General features: G+C 37.5%; 1 protein-coding gene across 1 annotated transcript in view; it reads left to right on the top strand.

Moving 5' to 3' along the window:
- The window catches only part of CYRIB (CYFIP related Rac1 interactor B), a 66,536-nt gene extending 50,698 nt beyond the window's left edge, over positions 1-15,838 (top strand). Inside the window, 9 exon segments of the mRNA XM_064154282.1 lie at positions 5,233-5,354; positions 7,541-7,646; positions 8,692-8,828; positions 9,414-9,491; positions 9,583-9,699; positions 10,763-10,842; positions 12,014-12,140; positions 12,953-13,023; positions 14,952-15,838. Coding sequence (XP_064010352.1) covers positions 5,233-5,354; positions 7,541-7,646; positions 8,692-8,828; positions 9,414-9,491; positions 9,583-9,699; positions 10,763-10,842; positions 12,014-12,140; positions 12,953-13,023; positions 14,952-15,015 — 902 coding nt within the window. The 3' untranslated portion in view covers positions 15,016-15,838.
- Positions 15,839-18,043: the final 2,205 nt, after the last annotated feature.

The following is an 18,043-nucleotide window of genomic DNA, read 5'->3' as shown; positions in this document are numbered from 1 at the left end:
CAGAGTATAAGATTGCTTCTGAAATGAGACTGTGTAGCTTGTCTGATCAATGCCAAGCAGTCTGTAAGGCTCACATGTTCTTTAGTATTTCTGCTTTTAATTTCTGTTGCATGATATATTAAAGCTTAAGAATGCCAGGTAAGTGTTGCTGGCTGCTGCTGTGCACGTTTAATTACTTTCTTGTGGGATATGCTGTTGTTTTACCCAGCTATGCATCAGCAAGCATAAAATAAGGCAACTTATGTTCTGAGTGCATTTTTACTATGTAATAAAAGACAAACCATGAACTATTGTGGTATGGATAATTTGAGATTCATCATATCTGCTTTCAAATTATTTTTCAGTTGCATTTGATAGAACAATAACAATTGGTTATATTGGTTCTAGTATGAAAGCAAGTGCTTGGCAAAGTATTTTTGCTTTAGTGGCATCTATAACTACTCTAAACCCTTATCCTGTACTGTTGATTTTGTCATCTCTTCTGAATATACTGTTAGTGGAAGATGATAGCTATACAAATTGTTCATGTAGGGAACATAAGGACTATGTTTAAAAGTCAGAAAGCAAAACTGTTTAAAACTACTTCAGATCTTATATCATCAGAATCTGTAAAACCTAGTGAAGTTGGGTGAGCTTATGAGGGAGAATAGTGGAATTTGAAGGTCCAGTTTAATTTGCAAATTTTTACTGTCTAAATTAGACTGAATTAAAATCAGGGTAGCTGGATACAGGAAGCATAATTCTAAAATACATTGCAATAAAAATGGCTAATTTTGGAGGGGGAAAAAAAAACAACAAACAAAACACAAAACCCAGCTCTGATTCTCTAGTGATCAATTTTGCTTTAAAGTGCATGTTTCAAGCATGAATAGGATTTGGCATGAGAGTAAGCAGGTTGCTGACATGAAATGTTTACATATGCAATCAAATTAAGTGACTTACATTATGGCTGAATTGTTAGACTGTTCTTTATTCATTTTGGACCCTGTCCTGTGTTTGTTTCTGCTGCTATACTGTGTATCTATGCTTCTATGCTTCTTTCTACTCTTGTTTCAGATAGTATGCCTTGACAGGATCTTGGCTGTGACACAGTCAAGATCTTTCTTCAAGACTTGGCACTTAATCTTGTGATACTTAACATTGTGTCTTTATGTGGAAGAGCAAGTCAGCTCTGTGTTAAAACCAAATTTGCCAATTTTCTGTTATGCCTGACCCCGTAATACACAGTTTGAAGTCGTTTGTTCTTAAATCCATGTACGTCTTTGGAATGAATGGGCTGGTTAAATATTTCTTGCATAATCTGTTGTCTATAAAGCTTTATAGGGATACCAACTCTAAACTGAGAGTTTTTAAATGGGTTTCCAAGACCTTTTAATTTTTACATTATTTTTTCAGATATTTATCTTGATGTTAAATTCCAGTGATTGACAATCAGAATACATGCTAAAACCACTCCAATAAGTGACTTAATGGGCTGTTGGCTGTTCCTAAAGGCTAGTTAAGCTTATATTCTCCTTGGTCTTTCACCTTACCTGTTAGAAACAAGTAGTTGTCTTAAGTATTCTACTAAACTCTCTACGGTGCCAAAGGAGAGGAAAATTCATAGCTTTGTAAGGACAATACTGTCAGTATAAAACAGCCACCTACAATGTGGGAAGTGTACAGCTCAGCTTCTGCATTGATGTTACTTCACAGTGCAAACAGTTTCCAATTACACTGATTTGAATAGTAGCTGAAATACAAACTACATGTAGTTGCAGATGGTGATCTCAAGCTAGTGCTCAAAGTATTCTGTATTACCTCTGAAGAATTTGGCTAGGTTTCAGAGGAGCCACAGATATTCTCCGTAGTAATGGTGATGGAGATGAATAAATTATTTCTTCTCTGGCAGTCTGGGATTTTTCTTTCCCTTGCTTGTGAGTTTTGTCCCAGTCAGTTTCAGATAATTTGTGTTCTTCCTTGGGAAAAATCTCGATTTAAATAGTGTTTTCTATGCAGTATAAACTTTTAACCCCAGATTTCTCTCTCTACTAGCTCTGTAGACTGGCCATTTTTTTTAAAACAGCCACTGAATGTATGTGTTCCCCACATGTAGTACGTTGTCATAGTTCCATAATACTTAGTTCAGCAGTGTTTGTATTTTGTTTCTAAGTCAACTCTTGTCTTTAATATGTTATTTTGTGAGCTTTCTGAACTTGCTATGTATATTGGAATAGTGTTGTGATAATATTTAAAAATAATCTAAAGATGAGCTTCTCATTTAGTCAAGGGACCTTAGTTCTCACTTCTTACTATTGGATTAAAAATTTGAAAGTTGCCCTGAATAACCAAGGGTCAGCTGCATTGGCATGGATATCAAACCTCAGGATATTTCAGTGAGCTCTTATGTGCTTACTGTATTTGTGCTTTCTAAGGAAAGCATTGCTGGGAAAAGACAAAGTCCTGTTTTAAGGTTGTTGCAGGAACTTACATCCCTGAAAGAGGAACAGGGAAATCCCTGAAATTGTATATCTCCTTCATCTTCCTGTTTGGATGCCTGGCATTGCTGGCTTCTTTTTGTTAGCTGTCAGGATTACCTTCAGAAGTACAGCTCCCTTTCCTGCTTTATGCACTCCACACTGAGGAAAACAAGTTGCATAGATAGTGACTCGAGGGTCCTATAGCTTGGGTCCTCAGATAGTGATATGTGGGATACTGCCTCTATCTGTTGCAGATGACAACAATACGTAGGAATAGGAACATCTCCCTCTTTCTCCACCTTTGATGGGTGTTCATAATGCTCCGTCTTAACCTGCACTGAGAGGAAGATAAACCAGTTGGTCAGAGCCAGCCAGCACTAGGGTTTGGAGGTTTTTCTGCACTGTGCCTTTTAAGCCTATCCTAATAAATTCCTAAATGCATTGTGAAATTAATATAAAAGAATTTATATTTACTTTTTAAATTCAAGATCTTTTGTTAAAGGGAGAATAATTACAGATGGGAGAGCAACTTAACTGGGACAAATCAGATTTACAGGTGTCCTCTATTGAAGAGGACTAAATGCACCAAAACTGGATACTTACCAAATGAAAGAATCCAGTGCTTGAGGGGTTATAAAACTTAAATGTTTAGGAGTTGGTTATAATAAAAAGAAACATGCAAAGCAACAGAGAAAATTAACCCACACATTAAGTATAAACCATTGGTTTAGTTTTCCTGGAACATTTTTGAGGGAGATGAAATTACAGTATTTAGCTGATTATATCCTAAGTGAAGCATACTGACAGAGGTGTTAAAAAGTATTGACTCATGTACTCAGCTGTTTAGTGAATTCCACTTAATTTGTGTCTAGAAGATGACTTTAAATTCTAAACTTGGAATGTCATAGTACTACATCTGTTCTGCTTGGTGGTGGGTTTCAAAATGAGGAGAGGATTTTATGGGCACCTTGTTTTTACCACCCCTCCTGAAAGATGAGCTCTCCTTACTAGAGAGGGTAAAGAAAAAGTAGCATGAAAAATTAAATAGGCAAGAGATGTACTCTGTGAGACAATCCAAGTGGCAAGTCTTGATTTCATTATTTAACACTACAATCTGGAATGCTACAGAGCTTCACGTTTCAGTCTGTATTTTACTATAGCATTTCACATTTATGCATGAATTGCTGCCAGTCAAATGGTGCTTACCTGTCTGCTCTTCTCCCTCATTTTTTTTGTCTTCATTTCTTACAGCAGTCTTCAGCAGCTTTCAAAATTATAAATGTAACCTTTGTGATGATCTGAAAAGCTCTGGCCACTTTTACTTGATGTCATACCAATGTGATACTCTTACACTTTTTTTAAAGGAGTGACCAGCTTTTTTTATTTGTATTTATACTTGATGATTCTCAAAGTATCAAAGTTAAACTGTTGCAAGGTCTATATATAGGCATATTTGCTAATAATGCCCACTGTCTACGCATTTAAACCATAAAAATAAGAAGTATTATACAAAAATCACAGCAAAATCCAGACAGGCAATGCATGTAAAACTTATTTTTCCTAATACAAATTTTGTTTTATAATGTTTTTATTCTAGTGTGTAACACTAGAGTACTGTGATGTGTATTTTTTTCTTTCTAACGTAAGTATATACTAACGTCTTTCACTGTGAGTGGGACTTGCACACATGGACCATGGAGAAAGCACTCGTAAAAAGACATTTTCCAGAGTCTTTAAATTGCACAAAATCATTAGGTTATATTGTCCATAAGTAGCTTTTTTGTCCATCCCCATAAAAAAAGAGTCTATTTGTAATACCCTGACTTTTGGCATTTGAAATCCTGGATTAAAATAGCCTGATGTTTATTTCATAACACATTTTGTCCCTCTAAACAGAGTAGTTTTGGATTGATATTTTTGTAAAAGCTTCAGAAGCAACATCAGTGACTATTTTTTTTAATTGGTCTAAAAGGAATTCACCTTACAGATTCTGTTGTAATTTTAAAAGGATTGGTCTTATATCAGGTAAATTAGATCTGATGTATTTGTACTAGGTGAATATTTTTAAAGTTTAAATCCTTTTGTCGATTATTCTCAAAACATAGTTCTTACTGAATCATGTTTCTGTAAGCTTGTGTAGCTTTTTGAAATGATGGTAAAATATTTGATAAATGTTTAGGTTACAGAAAAAGTGGGAGACAGCATTCTTAAAAAGGAAGGAGGGATTGAGCCCCACAAATTTACATGAGTTTTTCTCATTCTCATGTCTGATTTTGCAACTAGTGCAATAAAGAATATGTTTTGAGAATTAAATATACTTTGAAGTAAAAGATAGGCTCCATTCCCAAGCAGTAAAAAGGGAGACAGGGAATGTTGAAAAGAAACTGTTACAATGTTTCTAAATGACAGCGAACTTGAGCACCTCCTGTAATAGCTTCAATGAGAGTGCGTTTCGAGTGCTTACCTAAGGGTTATCTGCTAAGCTTGTACTGCACCTCAGGGTGATGTTGGTCTTTCTGTCATAAAGATGACATGTCAGCATTTCTTCTTCTAACTCAGTTTTAAATAAGTTAGAGGGATAGATTCTAGGTGAATTTTTGGGATGAAGCTGAAAGACCACTAAAACAGAAGTAACTCATTTAGAGTTCCTCATACTCTGTAGTAGCTCTTTGGAGAATGAGTTGCTGCATGACAAATTTGTCCCATAGGTGAGGGTGCCTATTGAATTCCATATTGTTGTGTTATATATATTTAATATGTTCTAATTATTTAGATGCCCAACCTACAGAATCTGAAAAGGAAATCTATAATCAGGTGAATGTAGTTTTAAAGGATGCAGAAGGAATACTGGAAGACTTGCAGTCATATAGAGGAGCTGGCCATGAAATACGAGAGGTGAGCTAGAGCATTGTAATTATGCACAACCTGTGGTGGTTCATTGTGTCATCCTAACCAATACTGCTGGGTTTTAACTTTGCTTGCAGGAGCTGTTTTGGCAGAGCATGTTGTCTGTTAAAATTGCTATCTTGAATTTCCGCTCTGGAATGTTCTTTTTTAACAGCAAAGCCGCTATCGCATGTTTCAGTAATATTAATGCATATATGTGATAGCAAATGATGCTTCCCAGGCTTTTTATGGAATTTTTACCATTGATTTTTCTTTATATTCCCACACAAGCTGCTTTTGAGTTAGTGATAGGTTTGGAAAGGGCATGATGTGACTACAAAGCAATATTGAGTAATGTTGACATCTTTTTGTACATTAATTGGAGAAGTCTGATGTATAGTAATCCTAACACAAAAGGCATCTCCTTTTTTGTCCCTTTTAATTGACTTATATTTACTAAAGTAGATGTTTAGAACGGCAATAAGGTTTCTATACAGCATGTCACTCCGTTTTACCTTTAAGAAAGGTCTGAATAAGTTCTCTCTCGACCCCCTTCCCCGGTTCCTCAGATGCAGCAGTGGAGGCTGCATAGCTGCTAAAGTGAGGAGTTACTCGCTGTAACATACTCTAAGAAATGGTATTAGATAGAATGGCTCTCACTCCAAATGAATTTGAGATACTCATAGTCATTCAGATTTAATCAAAGTACCATGATTTTTTTGTCTCTGTTGAATTCATAGAGTAGGTTGCAGAAGGCTATCTGTGTCACACAAAACACTTAGGAGGGGAGATAGCTTGTTTTTTCAAGGAATGAAAGAGTGTGTCCAACAGATCAAGAGAGGTTCTCCTCCCCCTCTACTCTGTCCTGGTGAGACCTATCTTGAATACTGTGTTCAGTTTTAGACTCCCCAGTTGAAGAGGGACAGGGATCTGTGGAGAGGGTCCAGTGGAAGGCTACAAGGATGATTAGGGCACTGGAGGGCATGTCTTATGAGAAGAGGCTGAGGGACTTGGGGCTTTTTAGTCTGGAGAAAAGAAGACTTAGAGGGGATTTGATAAATGTTTATAAGTATCTGAAGACTGGCCAGGAGTGGGGGACACAGGCTCTTCTCACTTGCTCCCTGTGATAGGACAAGGAGCAATGGGTATAAATTGCAGCAAAAGAGGTTCTGCCTCAATGCAAGGGGGAACTTCTTTACTGTAAGGGCCACAGCACTGGGTCAGGCTCCCCAGAGAGGTTGTGGGGTCTCCTTCTCTGGAGACTTTGAAGGCCCGTCTGGATGTGTTTCTTTGTGCTCTGTTAAATAGTATTGCCCTGCTCTAGCAGGGGGGTTGGGCTGGATGATCTCCTTGGGTCCCTTCCAACCCCTAACATCCTGCGATCCTGTGAATGAATGTGTTCAGGAAGAGGCTGTAGGATTGAGTAAGGGAGCCTGCATTTCCCACAGTAAAAGAAGAGAGACACTCGTGAGAGAGGCAGACATCACAGGAAGGAAACTTAGGAACCAGAGAGGAGTGTGCTTCAACTCGCAGCCCAAGATTGGCTGAAACATTCTGGAATCAAGGACTTGATCATAAAAGTGGTGCAGGAGAATTAGGAGCAATTTTATTTGCTACTTTACTGATTTTCAGTTGCTAAGTAGATTAGTTTCTGAAAAGCCTGGAGAGATTGAATGTAAGGTATTTTTCTGTCTGGGAAGATTACTGTAAAGACAAGGTCTGTACGTGTATACCTCAAAGATCTGGTAGACAACATATCCTGATGCTTTATTTTGTTGATTATGCATAAATGTTTCTGCTATGTATTTAGGATGAATTTCACAGCAAATCAGTTTGCTCTTTTTTTCTTCTCAAATTCAGAAAACTGGTGGTAAACACTAGTATTAGCACGAGGCTTTGATCACTAAATTTGTTCTTTGAAGATACTCCAATAAAGTTGTTGATTTGAGTACTTCAGTTTTTTAACAATTGGTACTCTGTTCAAGTTACTTGTCCGAATAAGCCATTCTGTGAATCTACGAACACATTTATTTAGAGCTTTTTGCAGCAGATATGGCTTAGCACAGGCTTACCTTCAACTGGAAACTTCTCAGTAGATAGGATTTTTGATTACTAGCTCTTCAAACAGTTGCCCTGCTACATTATTTTTTTCAGTTGCTCTCAATCTAAGCATATCCTTTTCTGTTTGATTTAAGGCAATACAGCATCCCAGTGATGAGAAGCTGCAAGAGAAAGCGTGGGGTGCAGTTGTTCCACTAGTAGGCAAACTAAAGAAATTCTATGAGTTTTCTCAAAGACTAGGTAAGTGGTGTATTAGCTTGGGCTTTTTTGTCTCTGTAAATTAGTACATTTGGCACGTTTAGATGTGACCACATTTAACTAACCTTTGGTTAGTAGATAAAAGCTCACATGGCTTATATTCTTTCCATGCACTTATAGATTAGTGTACTACCTTTTTGCATGAGAAAGTGAAGAAAACTTGCTTCTGTGAGTACCTGAGAGACAGAATGAGAGCGTACTTTTCATCCTCTCTACCCCCTTAGTAACTCTGGAAAGCACTACTTACCTGATTGCTTTGAAAATTAGACTAATACATGGAGAATTATTTCTGTTAATGCTTCTGATGCAATGACTGCTTTAAGTACTCTTAGTATTATTCCCTGCCAAACATGAGAAATAATTAGGTCTGTGGAAATAAACAATTCTGGCTCATGCAGGTGTAATGCTTTAGCTGGTGCTTCATACCTCTTTCAAAAGCAACTTGTCTGATGTTTTGTCTAAGCTGCTAAAACCTAGACTTGATTTTTCACTAACTCTCTGTTGCTATGTCACTTTTAGAGAGAGGTGTTAGCACAGCTCATGAAAAAACGAGCTCATGCAACAGAAGCTTTTTGCAAGCAAATTTTGTTTTGTTAAAGAGGTGAGGTATTTTTCGCAGAAAGATCAAGAGGAAGTTAGAATTTAAATTAAACACAAATAAAATATGACTTCTGCTACTAATAGGTATGTACCTCTTGAATTCTTCTCAGTGTTGTCTTAAAGCTTGGTCTGCTAACACAGGTTATTAAAATACGTTTTACACAGATGCTGTGCACAAAACTTGAATAAAACTTTTCAAGAAGTGTTTTTCATGACTGCCAGTGCTGATTAGATCTAGTCTTTATAGCAGTTTCTAAGTAAATAAGCTAACAGTGTCACAGAAGCAATTAATCAAGCCTCCTTTATTTTTAATTGCCATGTTTTTTCATAGTCGTGTATTTAAATCTAGCATGCAGAGTTATCAGTCAATAGTGATACAAGAAGCAGGTGCAGTTGTGTATTGCGGAATACTCTCCTCTCATTTAAGAGGCAGGATTGCGAGGCCTGTTGGGAGCCCTGACGAGCACTCCATATTCACCAACGCAGCACCTGGAGCGAGAGCAGGCTCTTGCGAAGCAGTTTGCAGAAATTCTTCACTTCACGCTCCGATTTGATGAGCTCAAGGTACAATCTTGGCATTTTGCAAGCACAAAGCCTCACAAAAAGAAAACAAGTCTATTTAGTGGCACAGTCTGGATTGTGTTCTCTTCTAGGACAGAGCATGCAGTAGATACTCAAATACCTACTATGCTCAGCTTGATTTGCTTGATTAAAGCAAATGGAATATTAGCTTTAGGCACTTGATTCTCCAAATTTGGCACATCATCTGGGATAACAATGTTGCTTTTTGTATGTGCACACCTGTAGTCCAGCTGTTTCCTTGCTAACGTACAAAGAACCAAGCTGGAAGGATATTAGTTTACTTGTCCAAATCCTTGGGAGTCACACTAGCAAAGCCATTTTATTTCAACCTACTGAATTCAAATTCTTCTTTAGGAGCCTACCCCTTTTCTTGTTTTTGTTAGTTCTCCTGCTTAAAAATCAAGAATTGAAAGGTTTCTGGTTATGTTCCACATATTTCCTAACATCACAGGCCATTTTACTTCAGAAGACTGAACGTTTCTTGTTCTCAGTATTACATTTTATGAAAACTTGTCCTTATATTTTTCTTGAGTTTGTCACAACCCTTTTGCTTCTATACCTGTGTAGATGACGAATCCTGCTATACAGAATGACTTCAGCTACTACAGAAGAACTCTGAGCCGTATGAGGATTAACAATGTCCCAGTAGGTAACCCTTGCATGAGATTAATCTTACACTGCCACCTGTCTTTTAATTTACAGAAAAAATACTTTTTTTTCCCCTTTTGTTTTATAGGCAGAGGGAGAAAATGAAGTAAATAACGAGCTGGCAAACAGAATGTCTTTATTTTACGCTGAAGCAACACCAATGTTGAAAACTTTAAGTGATGCTACAACAAAGTTTGTGTCAGAGGTAAGAGTATAAATTTACGGCTTAGTGTACTTCAGAGGACTTCAGGCTTAGATGTTATTATGAAACACAAAACTCTTCTATTAGGCTTTATGTGTCAAATAGAAATCAAACTTGGGATTTAGAGCCTGAGGAAACAAAGCATCTTTCTCAGATGCCACAGAGCTTAGAATAAATTCTGCTGAGCCACCCTGGGGATGTGTCCCAGTGGCAGCACTGCGACCTTGGTAGCCGTACCTTTCCTCAGGGAGGGAAGTAGAAGAGGGGAAGTATGCAGTCCACGTTTAGGTGGTGATTTAGAGCAGGAATTTCAGAAAACTGAAAGGGAAGAAGCTTGGTTCTTTGTGCTTGAAACAGGGAACAGAACTGTCATATAGCTTCCTTCTTCCTGAAACACTCATTCTGCTATGTAAAGTCAACTGTGCTTCCATTATTGCAGAAGAGGGGAAGAACCTGAACTTTAATAGTATTCCAACATTTTGACACCTCTTTATTTATCCTTAGCTACCCCAATAATTACTAGTGGTAATATACTAGTCAGATATTGTGCTTGTTTTCTAATAACTGTGGTGGTTTTTCTTTCATATGCAAAGAATGTATGCTTATCTTTTATTTATGACTAACACAAAGATATAGTAGTCCTTTAATATAGTTTAAGTTCTGCTTTACACTTTAAATGCCTCGAAGGAAATGGTCTTGTTTTACACATTTTTCTCAAGAAATTGATTGTCTGCAACAGTTTTAAGTCTTACTATTGCTGCAAATGCGTGTATTTAGCTATAGAAATTTCTATCTTTAATGAGTGGGTTAAAAGATGCCTTTAAAACTTCCCAAAAAGTCCCAATGTCATTGGTGTGTTTTCCTTAAGCAAGCAAGCAAAACCTCTGTGGAAGCCTTTGGTCTGTAGCTGGCTAATCTGTAATGTAACATTTTCTTAAAAACCAGTGTGAGCCACAGTTGTTCAGAAGTTGTTCTTCCACATTGCTGTGCCAGCAGGTGAGATTTGATTTTTAAGTTTTGTAATATTTTAGTCATTGAAATGGAAACTATTTCTCTTCCTCTGCAGAATAAAAATTTACCTATAGAGAATACTACAGATTGCTTAAGCACCATGGCTAGTGTGTGCAGGGTCATGCTGGAAACCCCGTGAGTATAAACACTTTCTATTGTGTATGAATCATCTCTGTGTTTAAGACAAGGCTTGTGGTGCATAAGGTGAAAGAAATAGAGTAATTGGGAGCTATGCTGTTTTTGTTTAACCAGCTTAGTTGCTTACCTCGACATGAAACTGACATGTCTTATTTTGCTAGCCATGCAAATCATGCAGTCTACTTTTCTGGACATATTAATATTTAAAAATAGAATGGCTATGAAAGCTGAGCAACTTCTTGGCAATCTTTATAAATGGTTTTCTCATGTATAATTCAGGAAAAATACAGTATTTAAGCATGATTGCCTAGGGCCTCCTGGAAGAGGGGCTATGGGCAATGCTTTGGATGGTACTTCCTCACAAGCTGATTTGGCTGATGGCTGTTGTAAAATTAGTGCCACTGTCTGGGGAATTGAGGCGCGACTTATAGGCATGAAGGCAGTCTGTTGTCTGCTGTAGATTTGAGAGATCCTTGGAGTATGAACAAAAAGTCAAACTAAATTTTGGGCTTTTACCTCTTTCTTCTGGATTTCAAGTAGTTTCTGGTTGGTAGAATTACTCAGGTATGAGGTATGTCTTATAAGTTTCTGTCCAAAGACCAAAGTAGTTTTTGTTTTGGCACACATTAAGAGCTCCAAACCTTTATATCCATTACCCTTCTAAGGAGTGGTGTGTCCCATTCCTGAATGTAGTTAAGTCTTATTTGTTAAGCTTGCCTTATTTTTTTTTCCTGAATCAAAAGTTTGGGGTGCATCTATATTAGAGAGTTGTGGGGGAGATGGGCAGCAATAGTTAATATGCATTGTTGTAGTGGCTAGAATTTTTTGTAGTTGGTCAGTTGGGTTTGTTTGTTTTTCCCTGAAATAGTCACCACCACTACCCCGAAAAAATCACAAACAAAACAACAAACAAATTGAAATACTGTAGCAGCTGTGCAGTAATTTGGGTTTGAGAATCTCCATACATTTCCAGATAACCTTCACCTGACTTGTAGGCAGATTGTTGAAAAGAAAAAGGAAAACTCTCAGAAGATCGTGGTTTTTGGTGGTGTTTGGCTTGGTTCTTTTTTTCTTCTGAGGAGCTGTAGCAGGGCTTTGACTTTAATCTTGTTTCAGGTGTTACTAATATGTGCTCTTGAGTCTGATAAATAATGTTCTTATATTACAGCGAATATAGAAGCAGGTTTACAAATGAGGAAACAGTATCATTCTGTCTGAGGGTAATGGTGGGTGTCATCATACTCTATGACCACGTGCATCCGGTGGGCGCTTTTGCCAAAACTTCAAAAATTGATGTAAGTTTATGTTTTCTAAATAATCCTTTGGTTATTTAAATTGTGTGTAGCCTTCTCTTCCGTCTGCTCTGTTCTGGGAGCAGATTGCACTTTGGATTGATGTTAAATGGGTTGTGGTAACTGTTAGCAAACTGTGTGGATGAATAGTAAGAAATATAAATGAGGATTTCAGTCATATAAATGACACATTGCTGGGTCATGAATTCCATCTGTTTTGATGAATTCTGATAGAGTCTTGAAATGCTTGTAAACAGTGGTTGTATAGAAAGATCCAAATTAGAATGACTGGAGTAACAGCAGCATCTAACTTGTTTCCTACTACCTGGTAAAAAACTACGTTCATCATCCACCATTCTTTAGTTTTCAGCTGTTTTGGGATAGGAAAATTGGAACACATGCCATTAGTGTATGCTGCTTCATGGCTGCTTGAAATGCAGTATATTCCCATAGATACAGCTACAGAGTTTGCCATTAGTTCACTATGTAATATTTTGTAAAGGAGTTGTGATAATTTTTTGTCTGTTTGTTTGCAGTTTCTAGTTTTTAAGTTTACTATAGCAGAGCTCCTCATCAAAATTGCATTGTGTAAAGATAGGCAGATTTTTAAGTAGCTATGCCATTCTATCATGGGAAAATATAATACTGAAAGCTTAATTCCTTTCTAATATCAAGAAATTATCTCTGCACTGCTGCAGTTTTAAAATAGTTTTTTCTTTGACAAACTAAATCTAATCCACTTTTATGGTTTGTCATGAACCACTTTCATATTATCATGAAAAAAAAAATCTGTGTGTTTCTTTTTTAACTCCTAGATGAAAGGATGCATCAAAGTTCTTAAAGACCAGCCTCCTAACAGTGTAGAAGGCCTTCTAAATGCTCTCAGGTACTATTTGAAATATTTTAACATGAATTTTCATAAATTGTCCAAAACTTTTCCTTCAGCAGCAAAGTACCAAGTCAGTGTTACAGGTAAAAAGGTGAATGTGGTTATTGCAGGCTTCTTCTCCAGTGTGTTTAGTACAGACAGAGGTGGATGAAGAAGTCCCTGTTTTAAAGCCAAGTCATAAGCTTGCAGTTTATCATTCTGAGGTAATTTTGTTGCTTGTATCTGAACCTCCTGTACATGATCAGTCTGAGATGGTGATCAGTAAGAGGCAAAATGCTATATCACAATTTTATTTTCTGACTAACCTTTTTGTGATTGCAGCTGCATATGAACACTGATACTTACTACTCCCCCATTTTTCCCCATTGTGGCTGACACTATTGAAGTGCAGGGAAAGTATAGTTCAGGTTCTCGTTCTGTGTGTTGTGTTGTGGCTAGAAGTGTAATTTCAGTCTGTGCTGTCATGTTGACATTTGATTGTACCAACCCTTTTCATGCATACATATTTTAACAGTCTTGGTTTTGTACATTTGATTATTCATTTGAGTTGGTTATTTAGATCTCTTTTAAATCACATTTGGAATTGGTAAAAAGAGATGCAGATGTTGGGTGACAAAAGCAGCTTCAAGATGATTTCATGAGAAATCAAGTCCAAATCTAAGCCTTTGATTCTGGAGGAGCGTTAAACTTTCTCATGTTTCTCAAGAGATATATAGTGTGTCTTAAAAGCAAATGGAAGATGGTATGAATTTTGAAGGGACATCATCTGTTTATAATTTGAAATTCATATAAGTATCATCACATTGTTCAGCTTTTTAACCTGGAAAGAGCTTTTCAAGATTTTGGAAAACCTTAGGTCTAGTGTTTGTGGAAAGTAAACATTATCAAAAAGTGCTAAATTAATTTCCAAACCAAAGAAGTTGTTGTACATTCTTTGAGTGAAAAACTGAAATATCACTGCAGCTGTGGATAACAGTGACAGTGCTAATTTAACACATTAAATTTGAATTACTGAATAAGATTTTACTTGCCTTTAGATTACATATGGGGAATAAAGATCAGGAAAATTAGTCATACAAAGAAGCCAGCATTGAGAATATATAGTACTTTTAAAAGAAGAGACAACTAAGGTTGTGGTAGTAATTTAAGGTATGCTAGTGTCCTAAAGAATCTTGAAGAGGGAAGAGGCAGGAATAAACATGTGTTTTTAATATGTAGTTTAGGCATCAGAGTTACTGAACAAAACAGAAAATTAGACTCTAAAGCTATTGAATTGATTCTCATTGAATGATCTTAGAAGGGTTATGTCAATGGAATTCTTGAAGATATGTTTCTGAAGCTGTATTTTATTTGAAAGTGCTTCTTATGGACAGAAACCTCAGAGCTAGACTTGGTTTTAGTCTTATTGAAAATTACCTGTTACAAGTGATAACAGTCTCAAGTTGTGCAAGGGGAGGTATAGACTGGATATTAGGAGGAGGTTCTTCACAGAGAGAGTGATTGGCCGCTGGAAATGGACTGCCCAGGGAGGTGGTGGAATTGCTATCCCTGTGGTGGTCTTCAAGAAAAGACTGGATGGGACACTTTGTGCAATGTTCCAGTTGATTGAATAGGGTTGAGTGATATATTGGACTTGGGTGATCCTGGAGTTCTCTTCCAACCTGGTTGATTCTATAATGTACTGTGAAATGGCTGCACAAAAATCAACATCCAGCTGAGGCTGCTGGGTTACAGTTCTGATTGATGATAGCTTTTTCCAATCATAGTGGTTGTTTTGTGTGTGTGGTAGCTGTGGACCTGGATGATGATCAGTGGGTGAGGGGGTTTACTTTGGTGCAGCCAGGTAGAGCCATAAACAAAGAAAAACCATAATTTTTAAGCCGAGAATTGTTAATGCTCTTCTCAACTTGTTTTTTTGTCCTTAGGTACACAACAAAGCATTTGAATGATGAGACTACCTCCAAGCAAATAAAATCCATGTTGCAATAACGATTACCTGGAATCCGCACCTGCTGTAGACAGTATTCTGCAATGACTGAGATGCACAGATTTTTTTTTTTAGTGATTGCAACTACTATCTTGTTCATTCTTGCTTTTTCTTTTCTCTCTTCCTGTTTACCCTCTTTCTTTTTTAATCACGTTCTTGTTCTTAAGTAAGCTCAGACTTCTTTTCTGTGCCAAATCAATGAAAATTATCAGTTCTGGAAAGTATTTCTCCTTTTCAGAATAGCCATTCTAAGTGGCAGCTAATTATGCGTTGCATTTGGATTTCTCTGTACTGGGGAAAGATTTGTGACTTGAACTAAATATTTTTAAACTTGTGGTTTTTTCCTTTTTTTTTTTTTAAACTAATATTTAATATTGCTTCTTCTGCATGGCAAGACTGCCTACTTCAGCTATTTAAAAGTTCCTTGATGACTTCATTTTCTATTGCAGCTTATTTTCATGTGCAACCATGAGGAAACTAAAAGCAGATTTGTTTAAATTAACTGTGTTTGTACAAAATGGTACCCAACACAAAGGTTTTTTTAAATGAGTAAAAACTGTTTTGTTTAAAAGTTACGTTTGCATTTTGACTCATTTTTGTAAGGATGTATGTTGTATGTTTAACCTTTAATAACTAACGTTAAACTGTGGTGTGTGCGTAGCAAAATTACGTATGCATGTTCATGTCAAATGATTGGCTGTGGATAAAGTAATAAAATCAGCTTTCATTTTTCTAAGTGTGGTTTGATTTACCAGTATTTTGAGTGAGAAGATGTCTTCGTGCTCTTTTGGATTTTTACCAAAAAAAATAAATTTATAAATTTTATATAGTGAAAACTCTGCTGTTTCATTACCAGTAACCACCAGTCTAATTCTAATCTGTCTCAGAGCTCTCGCTGGCCACTCTGTACTGCTTACCTGTTCCCAGAAATACTACTCTACAGAGTTTGGGAGGAAGAGCTTTATCGAATCCTTGTAGATCCTGGTGGACGCTGCTGAGGAACCTTGAATTTCTTCTGTTGACATCTCAGTGCAGTCATCAGAAATGACATTCCAGGTTAAGCTGCCACTTTGGCTCTTTTCATACCAATGGTAGGGAGATTAACTTCCTTCACTCTCTATGCCACTATATACTTCTCTAGAGCTAAATATTTTGAAATATGTGTAAAATCAGAATAATCTTGGCATACTACATGTTTCTTGTTTGACTAAACTGTCTTAAAATGTGTTAAGCTTTGATAGATTGGTTTTCAAAAATCAAGCTTTATTGGGAGGGAATGAATGGAAGAGGAATATAAGAAATGAGAATTACTAGAAAGAGCATGTTCTGGTTTTAACACAGCTGGCAGCTGAGTCCCTACAGTCCAGTAACAACAGAGGGGAGTTTCTCCTTTCCCCTCCACTCCCCTCTGGGTGGGTATGGAGGAAAGAAACTAGGAAAACCAAAAATGTCAGTTTGAGAGAACGATAACTTACTACTTTATTGCAGGGATAGCAGGTTACACAAAGGGAAATCAACAAAAAAAAAGGGAGAAAAGGTGTACAGCAGACAAACCCATGAAAAACCACCACCATGCACAGACCAAAATCGGAACAAAAGGGATGCACCCCAGCCTGGAAACTGAGGAAGAAACAGCAAACCCAGCAAAAAAACAGGGAAGTTTACAAACTATTGAATATACTACAAGTCCCATGAACCCTGAGCAACCCCTTTCCTGTCATACGGTGTGCATGGTGTCGAATGTATGATTCAACTTGGTCTGTGCCACTGGGAGGGTAGGTAGGGGCTAGCCCTGTGCCCCCACCCCTCATCACTCCTAGTGGCGCCAGTCAGCTTATTGTGTGCGGTGCTGGTGTGATAATGCCTAAAATGAGTCATCAGCATTCAGGGAAAGGAGACTTGAAAGCTGCAGACAGGTGAGAACACCCTCAGCTTCATTTGTTTGACAAATATTTTGAAACTTTACCTGGTGTGCCAGCTCCAAATGTAACATACCGGTGTGACTGTGCTGGATTTCTTTGGACACTCCTCCTGCACCATCAGATTGTCCTTTTTTGTCTTTTATTTTGTTGTTATTGTTTGTCTTTGGAAAGAAGTGTGCAAAATTTCAAATCATGATGCTTGAGGAAGAACTCAAAGGAGATACAAGTGTGTATGACTGCTAGCTGTGTGTCCATCTCTGTTAGGTAAGGTAATATACTTTCTTTTCTCCTTAGTGGAGATCCATGCTACAGGGAAAGCAAAGCATGTCCTGTGGTGGCTACTGAAGTAATATATTGCTTTGAGATGATACTGCCCTCTAGTCACAGCTGAATCCCAATGAGAAATGACAAAATTTGATTAATGGTGATTGTGTGGGTTTTTCACACACACACAAAAGCAGTCTTTCCCAGAAATGCATTTAAAAACTCTACACAGCCAACTACTCTGCCTGCATCTGGAAGAGTTAACTGCCCTGGTGAATTCATTACCTCTGTTAGAAAAACAGTTTCATCTCAGCCCAACTTGAAACAGTAAATCCACCCTTCATGCTATTATGGAAGAACTAGCCATATAGCAGATTTCTTTGTCTGCCTCAGTGGCTACTGACTGAAACAACACAATTTTTGCAGTTGACTGTTTTGGACAGATCTTCCTTTCTGCTGCCCTGCCAATATCTTTGCTTTTAGACATAGTTGTTCTTGCGGCCTGAGAATAATTGGAGCTTTCCTTTTTTTGCTCTGGCATTTAGTGTCCTGCAGTTTCTCTTGTGTATGCAGCTGGGAAAGGAGATTAGAGCTGGCATGCTTTCGAGTTGGCTGGCCCACAACTCTGCAAGCTTCCCTGCTCGTGAGCTTTCCAGGAGAAGAAAACAAACCTCCCAGTGCATGAGGCATCAGCTGTTTGCATTTTTGAATGGGAACTGCCTATTTGTTCACCGCTCAAGCTTTGGTTTTTGTTCCTTTGCAAAACCACTCATCTTCTCCCTTGCTGTTTTAATTCTTCTGTCTGTGGTATTGGACAGAAGAGGGAGGAGCTGGCAAGCCTAGC

Source organism: Pogoniulus pusillus, chromosome 14 (assembly GCF_015220805.1).
Source record: "Pogoniulus pusillus isolate bPogPus1 chromosome 14, bPogPus1.pri, whole genome shotgun sequence".
Lineage (NCBI taxonomy): Eukaryota > Metazoa > Chordata > Aves > Piciformes > Lybiidae > Pogoniulus > Pogoniulus pusillus.
This window is presented reverse-complemented; position numbering and strand designations above follow the sequence as displayed.